This window comes from Vanacampus margaritifer, chromosome 14 (genome assembly GCF_051991255.1).
Source record: "Vanacampus margaritifer isolate UIUO_Vmar chromosome 14, RoL_Vmar_1.0, whole genome shotgun sequence".
In the NCBI taxonomy this organism is placed as follows: domain Eukaryota; kingdom Metazoa; phylum Chordata; class Actinopteri; order Syngnathiformes; family Syngnathidae; genus Vanacampus; species Vanacampus margaritifer.
Genome location: NC_135445.1, coordinates 19,193,140 through 19,219,369, shown reverse-complemented (window position 1 = coordinate 19,219,369; position 26,230 = coordinate 19,193,140). Strand labels below are relative to the sequence as shown.

The following is a 26,230-nucleotide window of genomic DNA, read 5'->3' as shown; positions in this document are numbered from 1 at the left end:
TTACACAAATATATTGTACATAGTTTGAAAACATAATGTAGTTAATAATGTCAGCACAAATTGCACCAAACAGTTGTATTGCACTGTACTTATGCTATGTATTTGTATTACTTGTAGTTGTCTGGGGGGGGGGGGGGGGGGGGGCTACAATCTAAACTTTCGCCTAGGCCACCAAATCATCTAGGGCCTGCATCCATAATATTTAATATCATTACACATTATCACGTTTTTCCTCCAATATTATTCCATACCTTCAATGACAAAAGTCACTCATTCAGCATTGTATTCAGCAAATTCAACAGCTTTGAGCACTGCATTAAATGCAATACCATGCAATGTCACTATTTGTTAAGATCAACCCCACAATATTCCAGAGCAGTGGCTAAAACATTTGACCATTAAATAGGAGAGCAAGGTTTGAATTCCTGTTGCAGCAGATTTTATTCAAAGCTCAATTTCATATAATATTTCACATTAATTTTTATTTTTTCCAATATTCTATATTTCAGTATAACAAAGCATTCCACAACATTCCACATGCATTCAGCTTTCGGCATTCACGCGCAATTTCTCCAGAAATTGCACGTCTAGTTTGATTTGCACTACGACTGGCAGGTAGCCAGTTCAGGGTGTACACCTCTTGCCCTAAATCCGCTAGGTCTGGCTATGCATCAGCTCACCCGTAACCCTGGTGGAGATAAATAAAAGCGGCTGAAAATTAGTGGATGGATAGTAAAAAACACAATTCTACACATAAAAATTATAAATTTATTAATTATAAAGAATATCACAAAATAACTCTCAGAATTAATTAGTGAAATAAACCCACCCATAATCTACGGTGGGACAGATAAAACATTGTAAATTTGTGGTGTCTCGCCTCTATGAATGCCAAGTTACGACACTTTGTTGTGAGGGAATGTAATGTCATGGCTGATAAATCACACTGGATTGTTATGTTGCCATTTCCTTCGTGGGAACACGAGGAGGAGATTTACTGGAAAACGTTCGATGGAAAGCAATGTGAGTATAATCTCAAACAGGCGATTGGACAAATGTAATTGACAGACAGTGGTTGCGACGAATCACAAAGCACAGCTGCCGGGATTCGAACAGATCCATACACTATCAGAGACACGTCGAGCAAATGTAGTTTGTCCATCCATATTTTGTGAGATCTGATAGCGCAGCACCGCGAGCTGTTACGACACAGGTTCCTTGACGGGAAATGGGTGGTCCTAACACGGGCAGTAGCGCAGACTTTAACCCGAAGATGGAACATACGCAGCTTGTTTTGATAGCTTTTCTACTCAAATTATGTTAATGATATATTTATTAATATTGTACATGGACTAATGCTGACACAATTTAGGTGAGTACTGTAATAACACTTTCTTGTCAGTCCGAGAAAACAATATGGCGCTGGCGAGGCGGTGGGCTGAGGTGAACACAAAAAAATAACACTTTCTTTCTTCTTCTTCTTTTTTTTTTTAATGTCTCTGTCAGTGTATTCGCATTATTATATAAATAAGAAACCACTTAATACTAATTATGAGGAAAATGTGTTGGCATGATTACGACAAGATGCACATCAGCTGTATGTAGTCGTAGTAAAACGATATTTGTGGTAAGGTTGGAAAACGTCGAAAATATTTTGGACATTAAATGTCTGTCAATTATTTTTCTTTTGACAGCCCATTATGGCCATGGTGTCGACGAGAAAGGTCCAGCTGTTTGTGCTGGCATATTTGGCTTCTGCTTTGTCCTCAGCAGGTCTGTACGGTTCAAGTTTTTATTGTGCTGTTTTTTTTTTAAACTGTGGGGTTGATTTTTCCCTCCTTCAAAAATAAATTTTCCTATTTGAATATTATAATAATATAAATATTATGAAAATGTTTCAGTTCAATAAAGATAAACAGCATATATGAAAGGCATTATTCAAACGTTGGATTAATTGACCGTTTTAACACACCATTAATAAAAAAAATAAAAAAAAACATTTTTAGTGTGCAACATTAAAAAAACAACAACTTTACATTTGAACTTTGAACGGCTGCTTACAAACTTTTTTTTTTGTTTTTGTTTGTTTATTGAACTTATAAACCAGTAACAGAAATATTGTAATTCAAAATATTTATTTATTTATTTATTTATTTAAAAAGGACATGTTCAAAAGGGAGAAGGAAGAAGTAAAAAAACCCAACTAAGTATCTAGTCTTACCCCTTATAGGAAAAACAACATATAAACTTGCACATATAAACAACTGCACTTATACGTACGTAGATATGCCAACAGCATTGTGCATATTTTTGGCACCACCAACAAAAAGAGCCGGGGTATGCCATGTTAAATGAGAGAGACATGGTCACCCCTACACTGAAAACCCACTAATGGTACACTTAAGGATAGGGAGGAATCGAGGATTAGAGGACAGTATTTATAGCCTATAAAATCTAGCCCAGGAAAGTTGATTTTATGGTGCTAAATTAAAAAAAAAAGTGTCTATTGTATAATAGACAGATTGTATGTATGTTATCACAAAAGTGATAGATACTGTAGTTGTGTGGAATTGTGGATAGAGGTGACTGCTTTTGCAATGTATAAAAAGGCACCAAGTCCTTAACAATATTTAGCGTCTTCCTCCTTTCTTTGTCATACGTACAACAATGTGAAATAATTCCACTCATTTTTTCAGGCGTTTTCCTTATGTGCTATTTGCTTAATTTTTATCTAGAGGTGTAAAATATATTCATTTATTGATCGTCAAATTAATTAACAACTATTTTGAGAATGGATTAATCGTTTAGAACAACTGTTCAACTTAGTATTCAAATACTCAAAATCCTATGATCCCAGTCTCTCAATCGTGGATATTTTTCTGATTTCTGTAGTCCTTCATGAAAACCGATTATCTTTTGAAAGATCGATTATCTTTTGATTTCAAGCAAAATAAGACATTTGTAAACATCTGCTTTTATTTTGGAAAACAATGATAATTTTTTGCCTATTATCTGACATGTTTACGGACCAAACCAATAACTGAATCATAATGAATTTATGGATTTTTTATTATTATAGTCAATTAATGTATTACAAAAAATAGTCGTTACTTCACAGCAAAACGGTCAGTGTTAAATTTCCAGTGTTCGATCAAATATGCAGTAAGCATTGTTATTTTAACATTGTTAAGATAAAAAAGTTACACTGTCAGAGTACATTTCATTGAGTATTGGGGTGGATGTTGGGTGTAACCTGAGTAGCACTACCTTGAGTGTTAAATTGACCACACCCTAATTTCTGGTGAAGGAGAAATTTTCCAACTTTCCAGCGCGCTGTCAACATTTCAATAGCGATACATCCAGTTGTTGTTTTTGGGTCGGCGTGGATCAGTGATAGAGTGGTTGTCTCGCAACCCTGACAACGGGGGTTTGATCCCAGGCCAGTGTGATTATGTCAACAGTCATCATCAGTATCCTTGAGCAAGATAATGAATCCTCAGTTGCTCCTAATGCCGTCTCAACAGTAGTCAAAATGTAAAGCACTTTGAGGTCCTTGTACGGAGGAAAAACGCCCTATAAATGTCAATGAAGTACCATTTACCAGAGTAAAGTGTAGTTAGAGTTAATTTTTTAGCACTGACAATACAGTAGTGCAATACACTCATAAGTGTTAAAACACCAGAGTTAAGTCTAGTTTGGCAGAATGTTTAACACTGATACTCGTGTAGAGTACTTTCAACACTACTCAGTGTTTACCAGTGTAGATTTTTAACACTATACAGTGTTGGAGTGTCACTGGTTAAGTGTAAAAAAAGTAACACTTGAAAAGTTTAAGATTTACACTCATCAATGTGGACACATATAAACACCTTTCTAGTGTTATATTTAACACTCTTAGTGTTAATTAACACTGGTGATGTTGCTGTGTTGTAGTCATAGAATAATAACCTGCAACTGACATGTAGTTAAGCCTTAAGTAGCCTCAGACGTGTACAATATATCAAATAAGTAGCCCTTTGCATTAATCAGTACCCAATAAGTAGCTCCCAGTTTCAAAATCATTGGTTAGTGCATCCCTCCCTCTCATTTGATGTTGCCTAATTGTCGTTTATTTGGTTTTGTTGAAACAATACCAAGTAAATAAAAATGTTTGTTGAATAAACAGTAATGGGTAAAAAAGATTTTGCAATATGTTTTTATGCAAAATCCATTTTTCGTATCCAAATAATCGATGGAATAGCCACTAATAATATTTGGTAGTGACAGCTCTAGTTCGATCCATCGATGCATCCATCCATCCACCAGTCACGGATGTGCTAGAGCCACCTGACTTTGGGCGAGAGGCATGATACACCCTGAATTGGTCTCTATCCAATCGCAGGGTACCTGTAAAACAAATTCCATTCACTCTCACGTTTATATCTTCCAACCTTCAATTTAGGGTCTTCATTTAACCTACAATGCATGTTCTTGGAATGTGGGAGGAAACTGGAATGCAGGGAGGAAACCCATGCATGCACAAGGAGAAAATGCATTGAAGATGAAAAATAGCCTGCTGGCTAACCCTGGCAAATTTACTCAAATGTTTATTAATATGTTCTGTCCCTGATATTAATAAAAAAAAAGAAAGAAAGAACATGCAAACTCAGCACAGGAAGACCAGAACCCAGATATGAATCCACGAACTCTGAACTGTGAGGCGGATGTGGTAATGAGTTCGCCACAATGTGGCGCTATTGTTTCAGCAGTCTTTAAACAAACTTTGCAGCAAACGTTTGTTGCTCTTTGATTGATTCTACAAACCCAAACCAATTCTAAGAATATCGAAACGGTGCCTCTTTAGCAGAGGTAGGTAGAGTAGCCAAAATTGTACTTTTACACAGCAAAATCACCATTGTTAGATTAACAATGAGTGTTAAATCTAACACTAGAAAAGTGTTTGTGTCCACACTAATACGTGCAAATTTGACACTTTTCAAAGTCTTACTTCTTTCACACCTAACCAGTGTTAATTCAACACTGTATAGTGTTAAGAATCTACACTGAGTATTATTGAAAGTACTGCATTTGATGTCATCAGTTTTAAATATTGGTAATACAGTGGCACTCCCATGACTCAATGTAACGTTGCTAGAGTGTGCGTGCATGTCTCTGCTCTTCTCCATTCCGTTCCCAATTAGCCAAATGCGTAATCAAATACTACAAACTGAACAAAATGATTCACACTCCACTTATTTTTAAGGGAAGTTTAAAAAATGCGTCACAACCTGTGTCTGTTGCTCTGTCAGTCGTCTGAGCTTTTTCTATGTATAACTGTAGTTTCCTACTGTGTGCCTGTCCACTGAACACACCTTGAGTTCACTGCAGGAATGATTGCTGCTTTGTCTTCTGCTTCGCCGTGAAAAACATTTGCTTTTGTTACAAAATGTTTCTAAAACAGAAAATTAAAAACCACACGTGTTCTACATGTGTTTATTGAAAACATGCGTAGGCAATGCCAATGCTGTCGTGTGGCTTACACTCTGCTTGCGCGCTTCCGTGGAGTCTTAATTAGCGCGTCATACTTCTCAACGAGGAGTGGACGGCCAGCGAGGGCTACACTTAATAAGCTTTAATAAGTTTAATTAGCGCTTCATGCTTCTCAACGAGGAATGCACATCCAGCGAGCGCTTCAGTGCGTGAAGCCATCTTCCTGCGGCCTCTCGCACACACGCTGAAAGAGGCGTGTCGCTTACTTAAGGCATTTCCCACATATCGGTAGGTAGACAGGCAGCCATGCGTTTATGTGTACCTGCCTTTAAAACAGAGTTGGCGGTTCTCGTATTTATTTTTTAGAGTACCGGTACTAAAAAAAAAAAGATACCGAGCCGTTTTTTACGCCAAAACATAGAGGTATGTTACTGGTACCGGTATCCTGTGCAACACTAATACATAGTATTCACATGACGTCACCGACCCAGCACGCCTTTTGTGGGGCAAACAGCCAGCAAGACAACGCAACCAAATGCTGAGGAGTGCTCGTGTTGCTTACTACAAGTTACTTTGATTCATTCATTTGTTCATTCATTCCGGAATTTCACGAACCGCTTTACAGTAACGCACTCGTGTGCCGTTCATGGGTGAAAAATTGGGCGAACAAAGACGTGAAATGAAACTTTTAGATACTATTCACGTGCCATTCTTTGCCCCACATTGTGTGTCGGTCCATGGAATGTCGAATGGGAACGACAAAGAACTGTCCGGAATTACAAAGATACATCGAAAGGATTGCCAACCGACAAAATCTACTAAAGTGTGTTCTGACCATTTTGATTAAGGTAAATGTCATTGTAAGACTGTAAAAATGCTTTTACCATCGTGATATATGTGAGCCATTAGCTGTGGCTACCTCTGGCAAAAAATACATTTGTGGTCAAGATGTTCCATTTTGAGATCTCTCCAAATACCATCCTTAAGGTCTCTTATTTTCCTTTCCCAGCAGCCCAAAAGTTGAAATTGTTTTTAAAGTGTACGAAAATAAGTGATGAATCAACAATGTTGTTTTTGTTGTTACATGCTAGCGCAGCTAGTGCGTTCGGGGAACTAGCTACTTGGTTTAAAAATAACCTGAGATTCTTCACCTCAAATTCACAATTGATAAATGCACATAGCAACCAATAAAATCTGAAAGTAGATAAGATGCAAGAATGCCCATGTTTTGAGAGCCATTCTACCTTAGAGCATACGTTTTTCCAAGTCGTCCGGTTTGGACAGTATCGGCAAATGTTTGTAATCCAATCGATTCCACTAACCAAGCGTTTCAAGTGTACCTCTGCAAAGAGGGTTGAACTAAATCGTCTGAATACGTCTTGCTTACACAAGTAACGTTAGAGGAAGCTGAGGGTGACATTCGCCAATAACAAAAGAACATTCGGTGTAAACTCAATAGAAGCAAAGCTGACTTCACTGGAAAATTGCCACAACATGAGGGGCGGGCTCGCGATCTCGTGACGTCAGTGAATACTATGTATAGTACTAGTGTCAGTGTTAGACATTTAACTTAAACTACACTTTACTCCAGTAAATGGTACTTCATTTATATAGTGTTTTTCCTCCTTACAAGGCCCTCAAAGCACTTAACATTTCGACTGCTGATGACACGGCATCATCAGGAGCAACTGGGGGTTGAGTATCTTGCTCAAGGATACGTTGACATTTGTCACACTGGCCTGGGATTGAACCCACGCTCTCAGGGTCGGGAGTCAACCACTTGATCACTGAGTCATGCAACAACAATAACTCGATGTATCGCTATTGAAATGTTGACAGTGCGCTGGATAATTAGAAAGTTTCTAAGGGTGTGGTCAATTTAACACTCAATGTAGTGCTATTGGGCAGCACGGTGGCTGACTGGTTAGCACGTCCGCCTCTCAGTGCAGAGGACGTGAGATCGAGTCCGGGCTTCGGCCTACCTGGGTGGAGTTTGCATGTTCTCCCCGTGCTTGCGTGGGTTTTCACCGGGTACTCCGGTTTCCTCCCACATTCCAAAGACATGCATGGCAGGTTAATTGAACACTCCAAATTGTCCCTAGGTGTGATTGTGAGTATGGTTGTTGGTCTCTGTGTGCCCTGCGATTGGCTGGCAACCAGTTCAGGGTGTACCCCGCCTACTGCCCGAAGCCAGCTGGGATAGGCTCCAGCACCCCCGCGACCCTTGTGAGGAAAAGCGGCCAAGAAAATGGATGGATGGATGGATGTAGTGCTATTCAGGTTACACTAACAACACACAAGGACATTTACTCTGACAGTGTAAATTTTTATCCTAACAGTGTTAAAATAACACTGCTTACTGGATATTTGATCGAACACTGGAAATTTAATACTGACCGACTTGCTGTGTACTAAAGAACAATATGACTTAAGAGTCAGAGTAAATAAGAGTAAATAAATGCTCGGTAAAAAAAATCCCATAACTACTCAAGTACTGACTAACTGGTGAGTAACATGAGATTGATGGATTTTCAGGCCATCCATCCATGATGAACATCAAATAGAAAAACAACGGTAGAATTAGAATATGCACTAAGTTTAAATATTGCCCAACAGTATCACTAACTAAAAAACATCCATCCATAAAATAAATTAAATGTTTATAAGATAACACATTAAGGAAAACTGGGACGTTTAAGCAGGACAGAATAAGGCTACGTTCACACTGCAGGGTGTGATGCCCAATTTGGATTTTTTTGTTAAATCCGATCTTTTTATGGACTGTTCACATTACACAAACAAATGTCACTTCAATGTGAATGCAACGCGCCCGTGATGTGACTCGCATGCGCAAAGAGCACACGTCGAATGATGTGCACCCAAAACAAACGCCGTCACGTTGCAGAGTTTACGGAAATAAATATGGCCCCGACTCAACGCAACGTTTTCCCTCCAGCCAAGCTGCCGAGGCAAGCGGCCTTTATTAGTGCCATATGCAAATTAAGCTGTGCCAACGCGCGCTACTGATAGGTGGGCTGGTGGAGTCCTTTCGCGGACGTGTCAGGACTTGTATTCATGTGTCTTGCCTGCATGAATTAGGCAAATTAAGCTGTGCGAACGCCCGCTCCCGATTGGTGGACTGTTTTCATGCTCGCTCATGTTTGGCTGCTGTCCTTGGCTTGTTTACAATCAGAGCAGAAACCCGTCAAACTAATTTTTTCCATCTAATAAGAGTAGCGAGGTTTGAACTTCCAACCTCGCTACTCTGGCGTCCAACTTGGAAGAGGTAGAAATATTTTGGGGAAATGAGGGGAGACTCCTCGATCTCTTCCTTTCATTAAAGATGACGTTGCGTCATTGACGTGTGTGATGAACTGTCTGTAGGGCTGAATTTTTACTGTCGCCACAAATGTCAACTTTATGCTTCATGTTTCAAGTGTGATTAAATTAAAGACAAATGAAAATTTAACACTGTTGCTAAAAACACTTTTTCACGTAGGGGCAAGATAGGTATGTTGTTGGCAGCTTTCTGCTGACTGTCAAAAATAATGGCTCAAAATCACCATTTCAGTTTGTGTTTCAGAAGCTGGAAGCCATTTGGTGGTGATACCGCAGTCTCCAGTGCTCCAGATTGGGACTAACTTCACAGCTACATGTGTGATCATAAACACAACGGAAGCCACAGCAGATGACCTCTACTGGAGTTTTCCCCAGACAGTTATCCCAAGCAATCAGTATACTAAAATCAATGAGTCGGCACTAAGCGTCACTATCCCTGTCAACAATGAAGAGTCAGAGTGGTTATATTGCCACTGCAAGAAAAAGTCCCACTATGTTTTCGTCAACCAGGGCAAATTTGTTCATGGGATCCATCTAAGTAAAACTTGTAAGTAAAACATTTTAATTGTTATGACATTCACCTACAGTATAGTAACTTTACCTGTGCTAATCTCAAACAGTTGCAATACTAGTGTACTTTGCTGACGATAACCTCATTGCAGAGGCATAATGATGACTCCCTGTGGCCACTGGATCAAACTGGTTGTCTTTAGAAATAGGTATTGGCCTCTGATTTAAGTTCTTCAAAGGACTATGGAAAAAAAGTGATGAATTGTTTTAAATAAACAAACACTATACTGAATTGGACGATCTCTCTGAATGTTATGAATTTCTGTTATAATGCCAGTTGCCTTGAGCAGAATAATGCCGCTGGAAGTTGCAATGATGTAACTCATCTTACTACAGCTGTATGTTCTTTCTTGGACCACAAACAAGTTAAGACTTCTTCAATAGCACTTTTGCTGTTTGAGCCAAGTAGTTCACTCAATTTAGGTTTCCTCATTTTCAGTTACCGATTTCAACCAAGAATTTTCATGTTGGTCCATCCCAAATTAATATTCTTCTCTCCTCAGTAAAAGTGAGTTAAATTTGTGGAAGAATCCTTTTTTAAAAAATGTTTTTATTGGAGAATGCAATTACTGGAGAAAATGTGTGTAAAGGCTGAGAGGCTCAATGAAAAACTGTCAAATGATTTGAAATGATATTGATTGAATAACATGGAATGATATACAAATGACCTGGAATTAGCTTGAACATGTTGAAGTTGGAAATTATTGGATCAGTTAATTGTGGAAACTGAAGGTGAATATGTAGAAGTTTGAGTTGGGGTAAGATGAACAGTTTAAATTTGGAACAGTTTAAAAAGGTTAAAAAAAAAAAAGATCCACTTTAGGAGAGAAAAACAGACAAATAGTAGTTTTTGAAAAAATAAATGTGGTGGCGATAAACTGAACAGCATAAAGTTGGAACAGTTCTGAGATTTTGATTTTAAAGTTTTAAAACTCCTGAACCAATATACATTTAAGCATTTTAAAATTTGAAAAGAACCCCCTAGGATCAAGCTAGATAAAAGTGTACATACAGTATTTCTTGTTCCCTCAATATTGGTCATAAAATTCAACCACTTCTCAGACTTTTAGGGATTATTACGAATGCCGGCATGCTGTATATCAGAATCACTGTGTCCCATTTTTTTGTTTCATAGTTACAGAATGTCTGAATTCCTCAAACTGAAATACAGTCCTTTACCTTTGACTTGTGTTGTTTTTCTATGCTAATTTTAGATCCTCCAGAGAAACCCAAGAATCTGACCTGTATAGCAATTCAGGAGAAAAATTATATCTCAAAAAACTTCATGTGCTCATGGGATCCAGCAGAACACAACGCCAAGAAAATGCCAACATTATATACATTGCATGTTGAAGTCATCCAGTGAGTATAATTCATCCCATATCCTGAGTCCTTGTCAAATGACTTTGTCTGAAATGTCTTCTAAATTTCCCACACCACAAAGTGCAGTGTTGTTAAGTACCCTGCTGAAATTGAATGATTAAGAAAATCGTCAATTAATTGAGGCTTCTAATTGTATTGGCTAAATGTGCTGAAACCACACCCGTGAGAAAGAGAAAAGATGCACGCAGCACTAGATTAGGCAGGGAATGCCCTCATTTGCTGGTCGCTCCACCTAGAGTGTGTACATTTCATGAAGTTGTGTAAGTGACATGTATAAGCAACACTAAGGAATTTTTCAACCTTCATAAAATATTTTTATAATTCTTCAGATGAAACATTGAATTACAACTAGTTCAATTTGAACGTCTACGCACGATTACTGCTGTCATGGCAGGAGCTGTAAAACAACTGAAGAAATAAAACGTTTTGTCTGAGGAGACAAAAGAAAAAGGAAGGCTACCCGAATATAAGGACAGCCACGGATCAGCATTGACCCGTCTTTCACTCACTGGCATGAGCTTAAAGACGGCGCTATGGTCCTCATGGGAAATGTGATCTTCCTTCAAGCAAAATACTGCCACATTTGTCCATATGGCACCGCCATAATCAGCCAAAACTAAAAAAATGTTTTAAAAAGTTTTGCTTTAGGTCAATGGGCAGATCTGTGCAGGTAATAAAAAGTTCATAGCTGCACTTTTTTTTTACATAAGCACACAGGAGAGTATTCCCCATAGTGTCAATCAGTTCAGTGCTTTAGAGGTGCAGTCCACGTGTTTTCATATCATTGTTTAATGAAACATTGAAAAGTTGAAGTGATAAAGCCACCGATTTGTTTCCATTATTGTTGTACAGCAATCTGATTTATGACTTTTACCCTGCACATTTGGTAGAATTTTGTGACGTAGTGAACACTTAAAAGTCAGAGTAACAACTCTAACTGAAGTAGATTATAAAAAAAAACTTTCATATTAAATCAATGGTTCGTTTGCCTTTATTTTACCATAAGCCTATAAAACACGGTTAGCACTGGGTAATAAAACCTCTTAGCCAACATGGCTAAACAATATAAAAATCTCCTATCCATACTTGAGTGAAGATAGCAATGACTTTCGCTGCAGTCCGCACGGCACTGACTGACTGAGAAATTATAGCCCAAATAACACGTAACACTTCAGGTTGTTAGGCAGAGGTTGATGGCTGACCAAGCCCTAGAAATGGGCCAAGTTATTATCGGTAAGAAAGTGGCAATTGCGCAGACTCTCCACATGTGAAATGAGGGCGCTGAATATTGTGAGGCGATTCATGCTGTTCCTTGGTTGTCAAGCCGTCCTGTTTTAGCCCTGCCCAAAAATCCAGATTAAGAGGGTGAAAAATATATTTATACCTTAACTCAGCATTTCTGTAGTACAGTAATAGAGTTATGATTTGAGTTCCCAAGATATTTTGAACCATTAAAAACATTGACAACAGTTATGGGGTAGATGCCACGGACTTCCGACTTCTGGGTTTTACACATCAACGCCGTTTCCGGCCACTGCTGGCTGCGTTCCAACACTCGCACCCCCACCCCTGCGCCCCTCAACCGCGCGCTCTCGCTCATCGGTGGGAGGGCGACTCGGCTATCTGAAATGCTTCGGACACTGAGACAGACACTACACACTCGCAGCCTCGCAGCCTCGCACCGTCAACGGGAACACGCAACCGATGGGCACAAAGGCGGAAGCGCAAGTACTGGGACGCGGCCCACACGTTGCGAAACGGAAACAAAGTTGATGGGTGAAAACCCGGAAGTCCCACCTCCTCCGTGGCATATAGTCCATTGAGTTCTAAGGTTGTGACATTTTAAGTCTGGAACGTGTGTGTGTGTGTGTGTGTGTGTGTGTGTGTGTGTGTGTGTGTGTGTGTGTGTGTGTGTGTGTGTGTGTGTGTGTGTGTGTGTGTGTGCAATTTCAGCAACAATCAGGCCTACAATGTGTCAACAGAAGAAAATAGTGCTACAGTGACAATGGAATCGTTCCCGTTTCATATGGACCTGGAGATTTGGGTAGTGGCTCACAATAAACTGGGAACTGTAGAGTCCGAACATCTGAAAAAAGAAGCTAACTGGTTTGGTAAGACCTTGAATAATAATGGTTATTATTATGCTCTCCTTTAGCATTAGGGATGACTAATGTTTTGGAAAATGTTTTTGGGGACAATATTTTCAATATGATGAATTTGGATTTGACACCAGTCCTGAAACTTTTCTGACACTCCTCATACAGTGCAAAGTATTCAGAGCTTCTTGCGTTTTCCTGAGTTTAAGTTCAACAACTTATTATAACAATGTGAAAAGTGTTTTTATGTGACTTTATTGAAAATAACTTCAAAAAAATATATACATGTATGTAAGTATTCAGTCTTTGCCACAAAGCTCAAAATTCAGTTGAATCCTGTTTCTGATCATCTTTGCAATTTTCTAAGGCTTAATTAGGATTCCACGTGGGGTAAATTTTGTGGACATGCTTTAGAAAGACACACACCTGTTCATGTAAGGTCCCACAGTTGACCAAACCAAGCATGAAGTCAAAGGAATTGTCACGAGGCACAGCTATGGGCAAGGGTTAAGAACTGGACTATACCAATGGGCACAGTGGCCATCACATAATACTCTGTACCAAGGAAGATTTACAATCTGATCTCTAAGGGTGTCCAGCCCCAAATAAAAAATTATAAACATACAGTACCCTGCAATTAATTATGCTAGTAAAACAAACATACTACTTCATTTAATAATTTGGGTCACAACGAGAGAATTCTTAAGTATTACAGGAGAAAATGAATAGTGCTTGAAAACAGATTTTCCACCTTCATTTAGAGAACAATTATGGAAATATGTTTGCATCTTTTTGTCACAAAATAACCACTCAAACTTGAGTCAAACAAATAATATACCAGAGCACATTTGGACAGCTAGATGACAATGCACTATATTGCCATGCATTCAGTGAATTATTTTATTAGTGATGTGTGCATTATATACTGATGTAACAGTTAAGATATAAGGAAAATATTTGCAGTCTAATGAAGGTGCATCTCATATCATTTGCATCTCAGGCTTAGAAGTCAATGTTAAGAATGACTGTCCATGATGACTACTGTTTTGTTGTTGTTGTTGCAGCTAAAACAAACCCTCCATCAGATGTTAAAGTCTTTTCAGAGGAAACATTTCCCATGTCCTTTCTCATAACATGGAAAGAGCCAATTCCTAAACAAATGATTGCATTAAAATACCAAATCAGGTATTGCCCAAATGGATCTCACAGTTGGTTTGGTGTAAGTGTGTTTTTATTTATAGAGTCAAGAATCATTGCAGGAGATAGGAGGTTTAGAGATTTACGTTATTTTCTTTTTTGTCATTTAGGTACCCATTGTTGATTTTGCCAAAGGCACACAGTCCTTTAGACTCCAAAACCTACAACCATACACAGTTTATACCACTCAAGTGCGATGTAAACATTCCAAAAAAGGATATGGGTATTGGAGCAACTGGAGTGCTAACGTTACCAAGAAAACAGCCGAATACAGTGAGTATCATGGGTGATTGTTTAGAATATAATATATAACGTGTTTACCCATTGCTTGTGGCAAAAAAAAATCATGTACAGGTAGAATTACTTAAGTCTTCATTTGCAAAGAAATTGATTGTGTCAATTAAAGAAGGCAAAACTTATTATTTCATACCAATGAAATCCTTATGTTAATCAAGAATTTTAACGAGGTCCAGTGATGGAAAATGTTATCTCATTTAAACACATATAACCTGTGTATTCAATATAACGGGTTTGTTTGAATGAGAGAAAAGACCTTCTCCTTTTGCAAAAGATACATTTCACTCAGTCTGTGTTCTTTACATCCTGTCTCCAAGCACATTTTTTGCTTTAACCCTGACATCCTGCTGCAACCTTTTGTTTTTTGTTCTCCTTTGGTATAGGACCAACAAGTAAACCGGATTTATGGAGCATTATTACAGAAGGTGAACACAGTAATGAGCGTCAAGTAAAGTTTATTTGTAAGGTAAGTACCATAATCTCATTTAACTAAAACCCATGGATGAAAGTGTTTAGAATTTCTTGCCGGAACTCCCTGACTGAAAGCTGTATTTTATTTAAAAAAACATTTTTTTGAGGTTGTGGTGTTGGTGTGTGTGTGTGTGGGGGGGGGGGGGGGGTTGTTAGTGCGTCCTCAAACCACCGACATGCCCCAAAAAAATCTTTTTTCAATCCAAATTCAATTAAAAAACACTTTCAATTCAATTCATACGAGCAGTAAAACATTTAATAAATGTTTGCGTATCACATTTAGAATATTTGTTCATGTCGAAATATTGGGGTCATTTTTTTCCATTTTAAATTATGCAAGTAATTAACTGATTAGAAAAAGAGGCGGATGAACATGTGCAGTGGATCAAAAAATGTTGACGACGTCCTCATAACATTAAATGTCAAAAGAATTAACACATAAACGGTGCTCCTCAAATTTGGCGGGACAAAAATGTTGATTAAAAAAATACTTTTTTATTAAGCGGGATTAATCAAAATTCCAAGATGTGATTAATCTGATTAAAAATTGTAATCGTTTGACAGATCTAATTTAAAATTAACATAATGTTGGAAGTATGTAAATGATCAGGGAAAATTAACATTTTAGATTCTGCTTGTGGCTAAAAGATTTGGGATTATGTATTTAAATAAATTATTACAAACCCAAACTGTGCTGAAATGCCCCCAAAGGATGTTTTTTATTTGACTGTACTTAACTACCAAATCAGTGGCTTCTCTGTGCAGTTATTGGGGTTCTCTCTTAATTTATTGTTGCATGCAATCTGTTACTTTGACAGAATCCTGTGCTTTCAAATGGAAGGATAACGAGCTTCAAGATACAGATTCAAACCCAAAAGGAAAACATGATGAATAGAAATATGTCGTGGGAAAGTATTCCTGTGAACGAGTCAGAGGCAGACAACTTCCCGAACCAGAAGTTCACTCTCTTAAAACAGATCACCCTGCTGGACAACATAAGTGCTCGAGTGCATGTCACTGCCATCAATTCTGTGGGGGAGTCTCCTCAGGCATCACTCGGCATCCCAGAGGAAGCGCTTGGTAGGTAATCCACACTAGATAATTTCAGCAAATCTCTGTTGCATTGAGGTGGAATAAATTAATAAGAAATAAATATTGTAATACAAATATATTGTACTCTGACAACTAAAGTGGTACTTTATATCCACCTTAGTATGTTTTTTTTTATCTGCTATGAGAATTATACTATATTTCATATCTATTTGCATTCATATTGTACAGTACATTGTAACGCCAAAAATACATTAACTCTAGGAAGACTTATTTTATGGTATACATTTCAGATCTCAACCCAATGGAGGGGCTTAAAGTGCACCCACAAGGGGACCATTTCTTACTAAAATGGAATCCCCCCAACAATACAGCTGTTACACAATATGTTGTGGAGTGGGTTAGTGCTAATAACACGGACTGGCAGAGGGAAAACAAAAACACCCAACAAACTACTATAAAAGGTATCTTGCTTCTTTTATTTCAATCAATGTGTAGTTTTTCAACATCTAAAATTGCTGGTTCATTCTTTTCATTAAAGGATGAGATGTGATGAGGTGAGATCAGATTAGATGAAATGAGGATTTAGACTGAGTAGTCTATGTATTTGTTCGAAAGAATACGGCACTTTGATGAATTTGTTACGACATTAAAAGAAACTTGTCAAAATTTCTGCTTAGTGTCACCATGTTCAATAATGAAATTATTGGTTCACTTTAACTCTCTTCCTACCCTTAGGCAACATAAGGAAGTATATTTGCTACAACATATCTGTGTATCCCATATACTCTGGATGGACAGGAAAACCAGCAAGAGTAGAAGCTTACCTTGTGCAGAAAGGTAAGGCTACATACTCATCATGTCTTAAAATGTTAAGATGTTCAGATGAGGTTTGCGTTTTTACTTGGGATGTGAGATGGCAATTTGTCAGCTAAATGATATTATAATATATTAGTATATGTGACCCGCTCCAACAAAAGCCACATGTTGGCAACATTAGTTTGGAGACAAATCATTCACCACTATGGAATGCAGTTTCACTGTTATGCCGACAATACCCATCTGTACATCTCCACCAAATCGATCACACCCGTAATCCTCTTCACCATAACCAACTGCCTTAATGCCATCAAAACCTGGATGGACAAAAACTTTCTAAAATTAAACAGCAACAAAACAGAGCTCCTCATTACCGGACCCAAATCTTTCCTTGCCTCCATCCAGAGCTTCTCCCTCCTCATCGATGGTAACAAGGTGACCTCGGTATGATAATTGACTCCACCCTCACATTCCATATCCATATTAATAACCATATCACTAAAATTTCCTTTTTCCACCTCAGCAACATTGCACGCCTCCGTCCCTCTCTCTCTAGAATTACTCATTCATTGTTTGATCACTTGCGGACTCAATTACTGCAATATAGAATCCTCTTTGGATTTCCTACCTAGCTTCTTCCAAAACTGCATTATGTTTATAACTCTGCTGGCCGCCTCCTCACTCACACCCAATCCAGGGAACACATTACCCCCATCCTCCAACAGCTCCACTTGCTCTGCATCTAGCACCGCCTCCAGTACAAAGTTCTGCTGTTGACCTACAAGTCCCTCCATAACATGGCCCTTTCCTTAACTTGCTACTCAGATATATTTTAAATGCTAAATAATTTAGGTTACATTTGCTTGACGATCTATTCTTTTTTAATTTCAGCTCCTTTGGTAGGCCCCTCTGTTCGACTGAATGGTAAACCAGGACGAAATGAAGCAGAGCTTGTGTGGAATGAAATTCCCCAACCTGACCAGCAAGGCTTCATCACGAACTACACCGTTTTCTATTCAAGTGGGACTGAACTCAGTATGTGTATGTGATGAATTCCTGAAGTAGACTTCATTTTTGCACTTTTAATTGTAATATTCCCCTCCAAAAGTATTGGAACTATACTTATTTTTTGCTTTAGACTGAAACCTTTTTGGTAGGAAGTCACAACAGTAAAATGAGACAAGAGCAAAGCTCAAAATAAGCGGATTCGTATTTTGGGCCTCAAATCAAACACATTGAAATGCAAAACTGCAAACTGGTGTTTATATGGCAAAACGCACAGCTGCCAAATGGTATGGAACTAATTGCATGCCAACTCATTACACCCATTAACACGCCATGATTGTTCTTGTTTCATATTTATTTTGATGTCAAACCCTGAAACCCGCATGTTCTCAGTCTTCCAATTCTTTAGAAGGGGAGTGTACATGTCCTTTTGTTGTATTAACAAATGCCCGCAAATGTGTTTTCCCTCATTAGTATCAATCACAGTACCAGGTAACGTCACTTCATATATGCTGACTTCACTGTCAGCCAACACCAAGTATGAGGCCTGGATCAGGGCATACACCATTGGAGGTTCAACTGACGGCATAAGCCACACATTTAGCACCCTGAAATATGGTGAGTGGGAGAGGTTTCAAATGTATCCATAATATAAATACTTATCAAAACTAAATATTCCACAACCAATTTTCATATTGATGCTGCTGCTCTGAGACAGTGATTCCCAACCAGAGTGCTGTGGTGAGATTGTCAGGGTGCTGCAGCAAATTATCCAAATAATCAAATGTATGCAATTTGTCAAAACTGTAGTATTTATTATAAGACAGTAAGCTCCAAACAAGCAATTTGATTGGACTGGAGTCATTCCATGAGTTATATTAAGCGGTACAACAACACTGGGACTTTTAACTTTACATATCACTACTCCTTACAGGTGTTCTGATCGTTAAGGCCATTAATTTGGCCTACATCAATGTTCAGTGATTACCTAAATAATACTGTGAATTGTTACAAACTTACTGTCACAAAGATGGACGTATTTCCAGAAATAACATTCATTTTATTTTTAAGTATGAATGCATGCTTGTCGTATAAGGACAAAGGCAAGGAGAGCCTGGAGACGTTACCGCAAACCTCTATGTGTCCTTGTGATTATTAAAAGACAAATTAACTGTACAAACTGTAGTACACTTAGCGAACATGCTAAAATTGCTAACGAGTGTACATTTGCCGTGTCAATTGGCTTTATTTTGTGTTTCTAGTAGAGCTGTCAAACGATTAAATTTTTAAATCAGATTAATCACATTTTAGAATTTTTATTATTCAACCCTTAACAAAAAGGGCTTTTTTATCAACATTTTTTCCCTGCCAAATTTGAAGCGCACCAGGTTATGTGTTAATTCTTTTGACATTTTATTTTATGAGGACTCTTCAACATTTTTTGATCCACTGCACATGTTCATCCTCCTCTTTTTCTAATCAGTTAATTACTTAGATGATTTAAAATGGAGAAAAAAATGACCCCAATATTTTGACATGAACAAATATTCTAAATGTGATACGCATACATTTATTAAATGCTTTACTTTAATGCATGTAATTATGTTTATTGCTCAAACACAACCTGTGCCGCCTTAAACATAGCCATCCGCTGTCACGCTAAAGGATAATCTATGGTTAAAATTAATAGTGCGATTAATCTGCGTTAATTCATGATTAATGCGATAATGTTTTGTGATTAATTAATCAGTTAACGCTTTAACTTTGACAGCATTAGTTTGTTGACTACTTTGTCTAGCCTTTGGTCCTTGCAGAGTGCCCACTGAATGACATATTACTAGCATGACGCAACTTGATGTAACGTGGATTAATTGTCCAACTCGCCATGAAAAAGGAACAAGTAGAGTAAATGATGTTTTGGCCAATTAGCATGTTGCCCTAAAGACTAACTATGCAGCTAGCGTCTCTGTTTGCGCAACGATTAGTTTTCGAGGAGCTAAATAATTGATTAAAAATAACAATTCATAAATTGTCACTTGTTAGTTACTGTTAACAGTGCTTGTAGAAATGTCGTAATGTATGGCTGTATTTATCTTCGGTCTATGATTGAATTGCAGCCATGATGTATATTTATATACATGTGTATATATATATATATATATATATATATATACATACATACATACAGTACAGCATCATGACCTCGAGTGTGATCTTGCTTAATTGATTATAAATATTGCATCTTTGTTCAGCTATCTATGCCAGCCATGTGTAACTAGTTACATGGGTACCTTGACTCAAAAGGTTGGGAAACACTGCTCTAAAAAACCTTTGTATGCAATGGTAGGGATGTAATGATAACGCAGTATTAAAATTGCCACAATATCATCGTTGTCATGTCACAGTATTCAAAGCAGCCCATCTGTTAAAAAGGTGAGTTTGTATTCCTTTTGTGCAGTTCTAGCTCCCTCTAGTGGTTAGTTTATAAGTGCAGTTTAGAAGGAACGTTTTGGCCACTGCGGCGGTTATCACTCCCATAAATCCTTCCTACCAGCAAATATTTTTCAATATCTCCATAAAAAAACAAAAACATTACTTTTGGCCCACTTCAGAATGTCCTGAAATCTTGTTTGTTTCCCACAGCACCAGGGGAGATCGAGATGGTTGTGGTTGGAGTTAGTATTGGCTTTCTCTTTGTGGTTCTCTTATCCATGTTGCTGTGCATCTACAAAAAGGACATGTAAGTAGAGAAGGATTCTTTGAGGCAATAAATGACTTACTTCTCTGTGTTAGTGCTGACATCTTACAAAGGAGATACTTTTTATCAAACCACATTTAGATACTACTGTTAAGGCTTTTCAATACTGTCTGATAACCAGACAGCTTCAAACCATTTTGCTAAGAATACTGTTCGTTGTAAACAACAGTGGTGACATTTCCTTTATTTATCTGAATTTGATACAACCTCACGAGTGAGCAAAATACTTTAAACAGATATTTTGAGGTAGATTAAATTGAAATGAGACTCAATATTGAGTTGATAAACGATTTAATGTTTGCTAGCTAAAATGTTGATCTCTCGTTTTGATGTCAAACACTAATGTTTTCAGTCTACATAAGTGGACGTTGGTGGGCTGTCGATAAAAAATGTTTACTGTGACTCACTGCTATGTGCCGCTTTGTGTCCCTTTCATGAAGGCAGCTAATTTATAGTCATGTGTTTTCTCTCACACAGGATCAAGAAGAACTTTTGGCCTTGGATCCCAAACCCCAGAAAGAGCACCATTGGGAACTGGTCCCCTGATTATCCTTTAAAAGTAAGGACTGTAATGAAAATAATCTGTATAATCCAGTGTCTGTTGCCATTGTAAAACATTTAAATTAACGTACGGCATTACCATTCAAAGTACCAAGGCAGCTGGGAAACTATTATTAAATGTGCACTCATCCTTCGATGTATCGTAGTTCACTTATTGCGGGTTCGGTGACTCATTGAGTTTTTAATTTTTTTGTTACTCAACTGCACATCTTCAGTAAAGTAAACATCATTCACTAATTGAAAGTAGCCTACCACTGCTACTTAACGTAACAATCGTTATAGATAGAGAGTGGATGTAAGTAGCTGCTGGTGCTCTTTTAATCGCTCTATTAAACAAACTGTAACAAAATCCAGTAATCAAAACAGATTCTTACAACATCTGCTGGTCATCTCAACTGACTGTACACCACTGAGGCTAGCTAGGAAATAGACCGCCAATAGTTTGTTACTGTAGTATGAATTGTGTGGATAGTGACCAAAAGTATTACATGCATCATACTGTACATTATTTAATGTTGATGAACTGTATGCATGAAACTTTCATGTATACAGTGTTCCCTCACTACTTTGTAGTTCAGTTATTGCAGATTGACTATATTGTGGATTTGCATTTGTGATTGATTTGGATATTTGTAACAGTTTATGGTTAAGGTAAGATTTAAAAAGAAAAACTTTAAATCTTACCTTTGACACCATGGCGATGTAATTTTTTATGAAATATTAGGTATTTTGCTGGCTATTTTTCTAATGCGGAAGTAAAATGCCCGGTTCAGTAAACCCCCGCCTCTCCCCGTGTGGATGCCGCGTGCCTCTCGTCCAAGCCGGCTGCTGCCAAGGAGCGCTGTGTGGCCACCCAAGACCGGCCAGCCATTGTAGTACAACCGGGTCTTCTTTACATATTGAAATTGGATGTATGTTCAATTCTTCAGTAAACATTTGAAACAAAATGGCTCCTTGCCGTAAGAAATCGTAGTGGAGGAGGGGAGAAGAGGAAAGAAAGAAAGAAAGCAAGCAAGCAACCCTGAATGGGTCGCGAACCGCAGGCCTGCTGCTTACTGGGTGGGGGCGCTAACCATTACACTATTCATTCAGTTAGGTTAGTTTACACAAGTGTCAGCCACGAAACCTTTCTGGGGTTTTAAGATGGCCAATTGTCATTGCACTTTGACTTTGCAAATGTGAAGGATAATTGATTGCTTTGAATTCATTTGGACAGCATGTTTACTGATAAAGGCTACTTTTGTCACTATCCCATGGAAGTCTCAGAGAAAGTGGGCGTGTGTTTAGTCCGCAGAGGCGGTGCGGGGGTGAGGCCGCACCTTATGACGTCAAAAAGTTCCAACTGCTTGTTTTCTTAGGTTGGGAGGGGCTGTTGCTTGGAGAGCAGAATGACCTAGAATTTCTCATAGAGGGGAAAATAGAGGAAAACACCACTTCAGTGACGTTTTTGGTGAGGAATTAGCATTTTAACATGGCTAAAAGCTCCAAAAAGTTGATTTTTCACGTTGCTGTCCCTTTAAACTTATTCAAGTGTATCTCACCGACCAACCAGACTCTTGCTACACCCCTCACTAATATTTGAAAACCACGCAACACTACGGCTTGCGAGGTTGGAGAGGGTTGGCCGTGGTCTGGCTGTGATTGACAGCAGCAGTGAAAACTACGATCTAAATCATTTCTAACAAACAAAAGATAACAAATCACTAACCTGAAAATTCGGTGGATTGCAGACACGGACTCATATATAAGTCTGTGGTGGCAGAACGACTTACTGAGTTTCAAGGAAGTGACGTGGGTAGACCTGAACAGCCAAATTATGTTTATCCCAGTGTTTAACCTGAAGATGGCAGAGACAAAAAAAAAAAACTGTGGACAGCATTAGTAGAGCCCCGTTTATGTATATTATCAGCAAAAAATAATTTGCTGATATTGATTTGTATATGAGTTGCTCTTTGAGTGTAACAAGTGTTTAGAAAGGTGGGAGACATGTTGGGGGTTTCATAATGGCTTAATAGTGGTGTAAATACCCTTGACCCCCCCACCCTCAATAAAATGACTTTTTTAAACTTTTTTTATTAAATACAAAATCAACCTTTACTTCGTGGAAATTATTGTGAGTTGCTTGGAATATATCCCCAGCAAAAAGTGAGGTAAAACCGTATATAAATAATAGGGGTGTCAGGATAATAAAAATTGTAATCGTAATTAATCGCATCATTTCAATAGTTAACTCACGATTAATCGCAAATTTGATTAAATGCACAATAAAATGTACAATAAAATATTTTTTTTTTCATACTCTTGTTAACATAAAAGTGAAAAAAAATTAACAAATAGAATGGCTGCATATTTTAGTCATTGATACAATAATTTCATAATAATTCATAAAATTGGGTTAAAGTTAAAAACGAGTGTGATATTGATTTGTGTTGAGGTCATTTTTCTGCCACCAGATGGCATAATTGCATTTTTAAGACGTTGGTGACAGCTCAGTGCATTTTTCTTTTCCTATGAAGAGCTATTTAATTTTTAACATGAAGTAACTTGTGAAATTCTGCACATTTTTAAAATAGTAAAATACAACTTGAACCCAGTCTCCACAAATATATGCATTATTATTACATTTATTACTGCTAAATTTTAACATGGATGTGTCTGCTGCGTTGTGACCGGAATTCGCCCAGTACAGGCTTTCCTAAATAAGGGGCGGTCATTAATCGCTCGTTTGAAAAAAAAAATAGAAGCGTTAAAGGAACTTTAAATTAAGTGAAAATGAACGCACTAATTTTGACACACCTAATAAATAATACCTAGATACTCATTACTTAGTGAACTTGGTCTATTGTGGGTGTTCCCTGGAACATGATGTGCATGATAGAGTTTACACAAGCTTGCACTACTGCTGTTTTAAAATTGCCTCTTCATGTTCCTCCACAGCCAGAGACTCCAAAGGAGAACTGTCTGTCTGGCATCAGCGTGCTTGATGTGGACATAAGTGATGGAAAGTCATTGTCTGAGGAAGACAAAGCAAGCCTGGCTCTCAAGAAGGACAAGTATCTGTCTGAGGAGCACAGCAGTGGCATCGGAGGCTCCTCTTGTATGTCGTCACCCCGTCAGAGTGTGTCTGACAGCGACGAGGGTGCTGACATCGCTGACACCACAGCCAGCACTGTTCAGTACTCCTCAGTGGTGGCATCTAATGGCTACAAAGGCCAGACCCCGAGTGCCCAACCTCAGCAGCTCATTTTTTCCCGCTCCGAGTCCACACAGCCTCTTCTGGACTGTGAGGAGAACCCAGACCTTTTGGTGCAAGAAGGCAGCAGAGCTTCCCAACCCTTCTCACGACTGCCTTGCGTCACACACACTGCATGGAACAAAGACAGTGCCAGCTTTTCTGAGGTGGAGACACAGGAGGTGCTCTTGCCACAGGACTCATGTCCCTCGGGAGAAGACAATGAGCAGAAAACACTTACAGACGGCCAAGCTCTCTCCAGCTACATGCCACAGCTTGGTGGCTACAGGCCACAGTAAGAACACTTAGAGGGCCAGCTTATGGTCTACGTGACAAACTGTGTGCCCGTGTTAATGTCGGCTATTCATTTCAAGTCTCTGGTGATCCCAAAGGATGCTACTAGTTCTGTTCTGTGTTTGCTCTCAACCAAGCAGGGCAAAACATTTCCAAAAGGAACACGTATACAGTATTCCAATTATGATTATGTAGTTCCCTATAATAGAGGTTTTGCAAATGGCCTCGCCTTTCTGTCTGCTGTTGCTCCCATTTACACAAGCACGTGAAATTGATTCAAAATTGTTTTTGCTTCCAAACAGGGCCAGATACTTTCCTGTAAGGGTGACTGACTTTATTTGTTACAATATGGTGACTGCATGCTCCCCCTTTTTTTAGTAGTATAAAATAATACTGTTTTCTTATTAGCACTTAAATGACTTGCTTTCAATGTCAAATTACATTTCCATGGCTTTGTATTATAGTGACTGAGTGCTCCACTTGCCTGCTTGCAGCGTGGTTCACTTCCCACTCACTCACGCTGTGAAAGTGAGTGTGAATGGCTGTCTGTTGTTACATGTGCCCTGTAATGGACTGGTGAACAGTCAGAGTGTATACAGTAGGTTCTGTAGACTGTATGACAAGTTTACCGGAAATACACTCTTCGGGTTGATTCCACATATTGCATTTCAAAATATCTCTTGAGCATGGCAGAGGTGTGTGTGTGCCATTTTGGATTGTGGCTGGAATTTAAACTAAGTATCTTTGAGATATTCCGTTAGATTCAGCTTCTGTTGTTTTTTGCAGTATTGATCATACTTTGTATCTGATTTGTGAACGATATGCTTAGCAAGTCACAAGCTCTCACACTAACATATTTCTTGTAGTCAGTGGTCATTAAATTGCATTTTTGAGTGTCTTTCACTATGAAAATAAAGATATATCACACTATTTTCAGCAGAGGTGGCAAAAGTGCTCATGCTATTGTAGAAGTAGATGTACTTTTATTTCAAATGTAGGTATTAAAAGTAAATCAGAAAAATTAATACACAAGTACAGATACCTGAAAAATCTACTAAAGTTCAGTAGCGATCTATATTTGTTATGTCCCAGCACTTATTTTCACTTTGATTTTTATGACTTTATTTGGAGGATTCTGAACATCTGATGCAAATAATTGCTGCCTTTCCACCCAGCGTTTGCTTTTTATTATTAGCATTATTTAAATCATGTGTTAAGCATGAGTCATGGATGTTTCTTACATGCTTTGCACCTGAATTGTGATAAGAGCATTAGTGATGCTCCGACTGGAATTCTTGATTTAAAATGCATTAAGGCATTGTAAGGCTTCAAAAATTACATGAAATATATATTTTTTATTGAATGTATTTGATAATTTTATTTACAAAAGGTATATTAATAATTCAGTAGGCCTACCTCTTGACCTAAGTTTTTTTTTCTCAACATGAAAAAGCTGTCCAGCCATTGGTTCAGAGCATTCAAGGGCCAATAGGATATCTTAGATCGGCATGCAGTAAACATGTCACATATCAGTGAATGTCGTGCATGAGCAAGACACAAGATGCTGCATCCAAAGTCCTATATTAGTGTCAGAATTAATGGTATCGGCATGTTACTTGTTAGTACTCACCGATACTGACACCACTGTTTTAATGCAGTATCAGGGCGTCTGCCAATACCAGTATCGGT

At 38.3% G+C, this 26,230-nt stretch overlaps 1 protein-coding gene across 5 annotated transcripts; it reads left to right on the top strand.

Moving 5' to 3' along the window:
• Nucleotides 1-1,201: 1,201 nt before the first annotated feature.
• On the top strand, nucleotides 1,202-25,471 carry il6st (interleukin 6 cytokine family signal transduce). Of its 5 annotated transcripts, none has more exons than XM_077585398.1 (16): nucleotides 1,202-1,372; nucleotides 1,695-1,773; nucleotides 9,041-9,355; nucleotides 10,593-10,740; nucleotides 12,715-12,872; nucleotides 13,922-14,076; nucleotides 14,165-14,327; nucleotides 14,735-14,817; nucleotides 15,641-15,902; nucleotides 16,166-16,336; nucleotides 16,611-16,712; nucleotides 17,583-17,726; nucleotides 18,171-18,314; nucleotides 20,340-20,436; nucleotides 20,932-21,013; nucleotides 23,953-25,471. In XM_077585398.1, the coding sequence occupies exons 2-16, from the start codon at nucleotides 1,701-1,703 to the stop codon at nucleotides 24,544-24,546; spliced, it is 2,691 nt and encodes an 896-aa protein (XP_077441524.1). In that variant the 5' UTR covers nucleotides 1,202-1,372; nucleotides 1,695-1,700; the 3' UTR covers nucleotides 24,547-25,471. The 5 variants fall into 5 exon arrangements, with proteins under 5 accessions (XP_077441524.1, XP_077441526.1, XP_077441527.1 ...); XM_077585400.1 differs by having other exon boundaries at nucleotides 1,203-1,372; nucleotides 9,056-9,355; nucleotides 17,583-17,732; XM_077585401.1 differs by having other exon boundaries at nucleotides 1,203-1,372; nucleotides 9,053-9,355.
• Nucleotides 25,472-26,230: the final 759 nt, after the last annotated feature.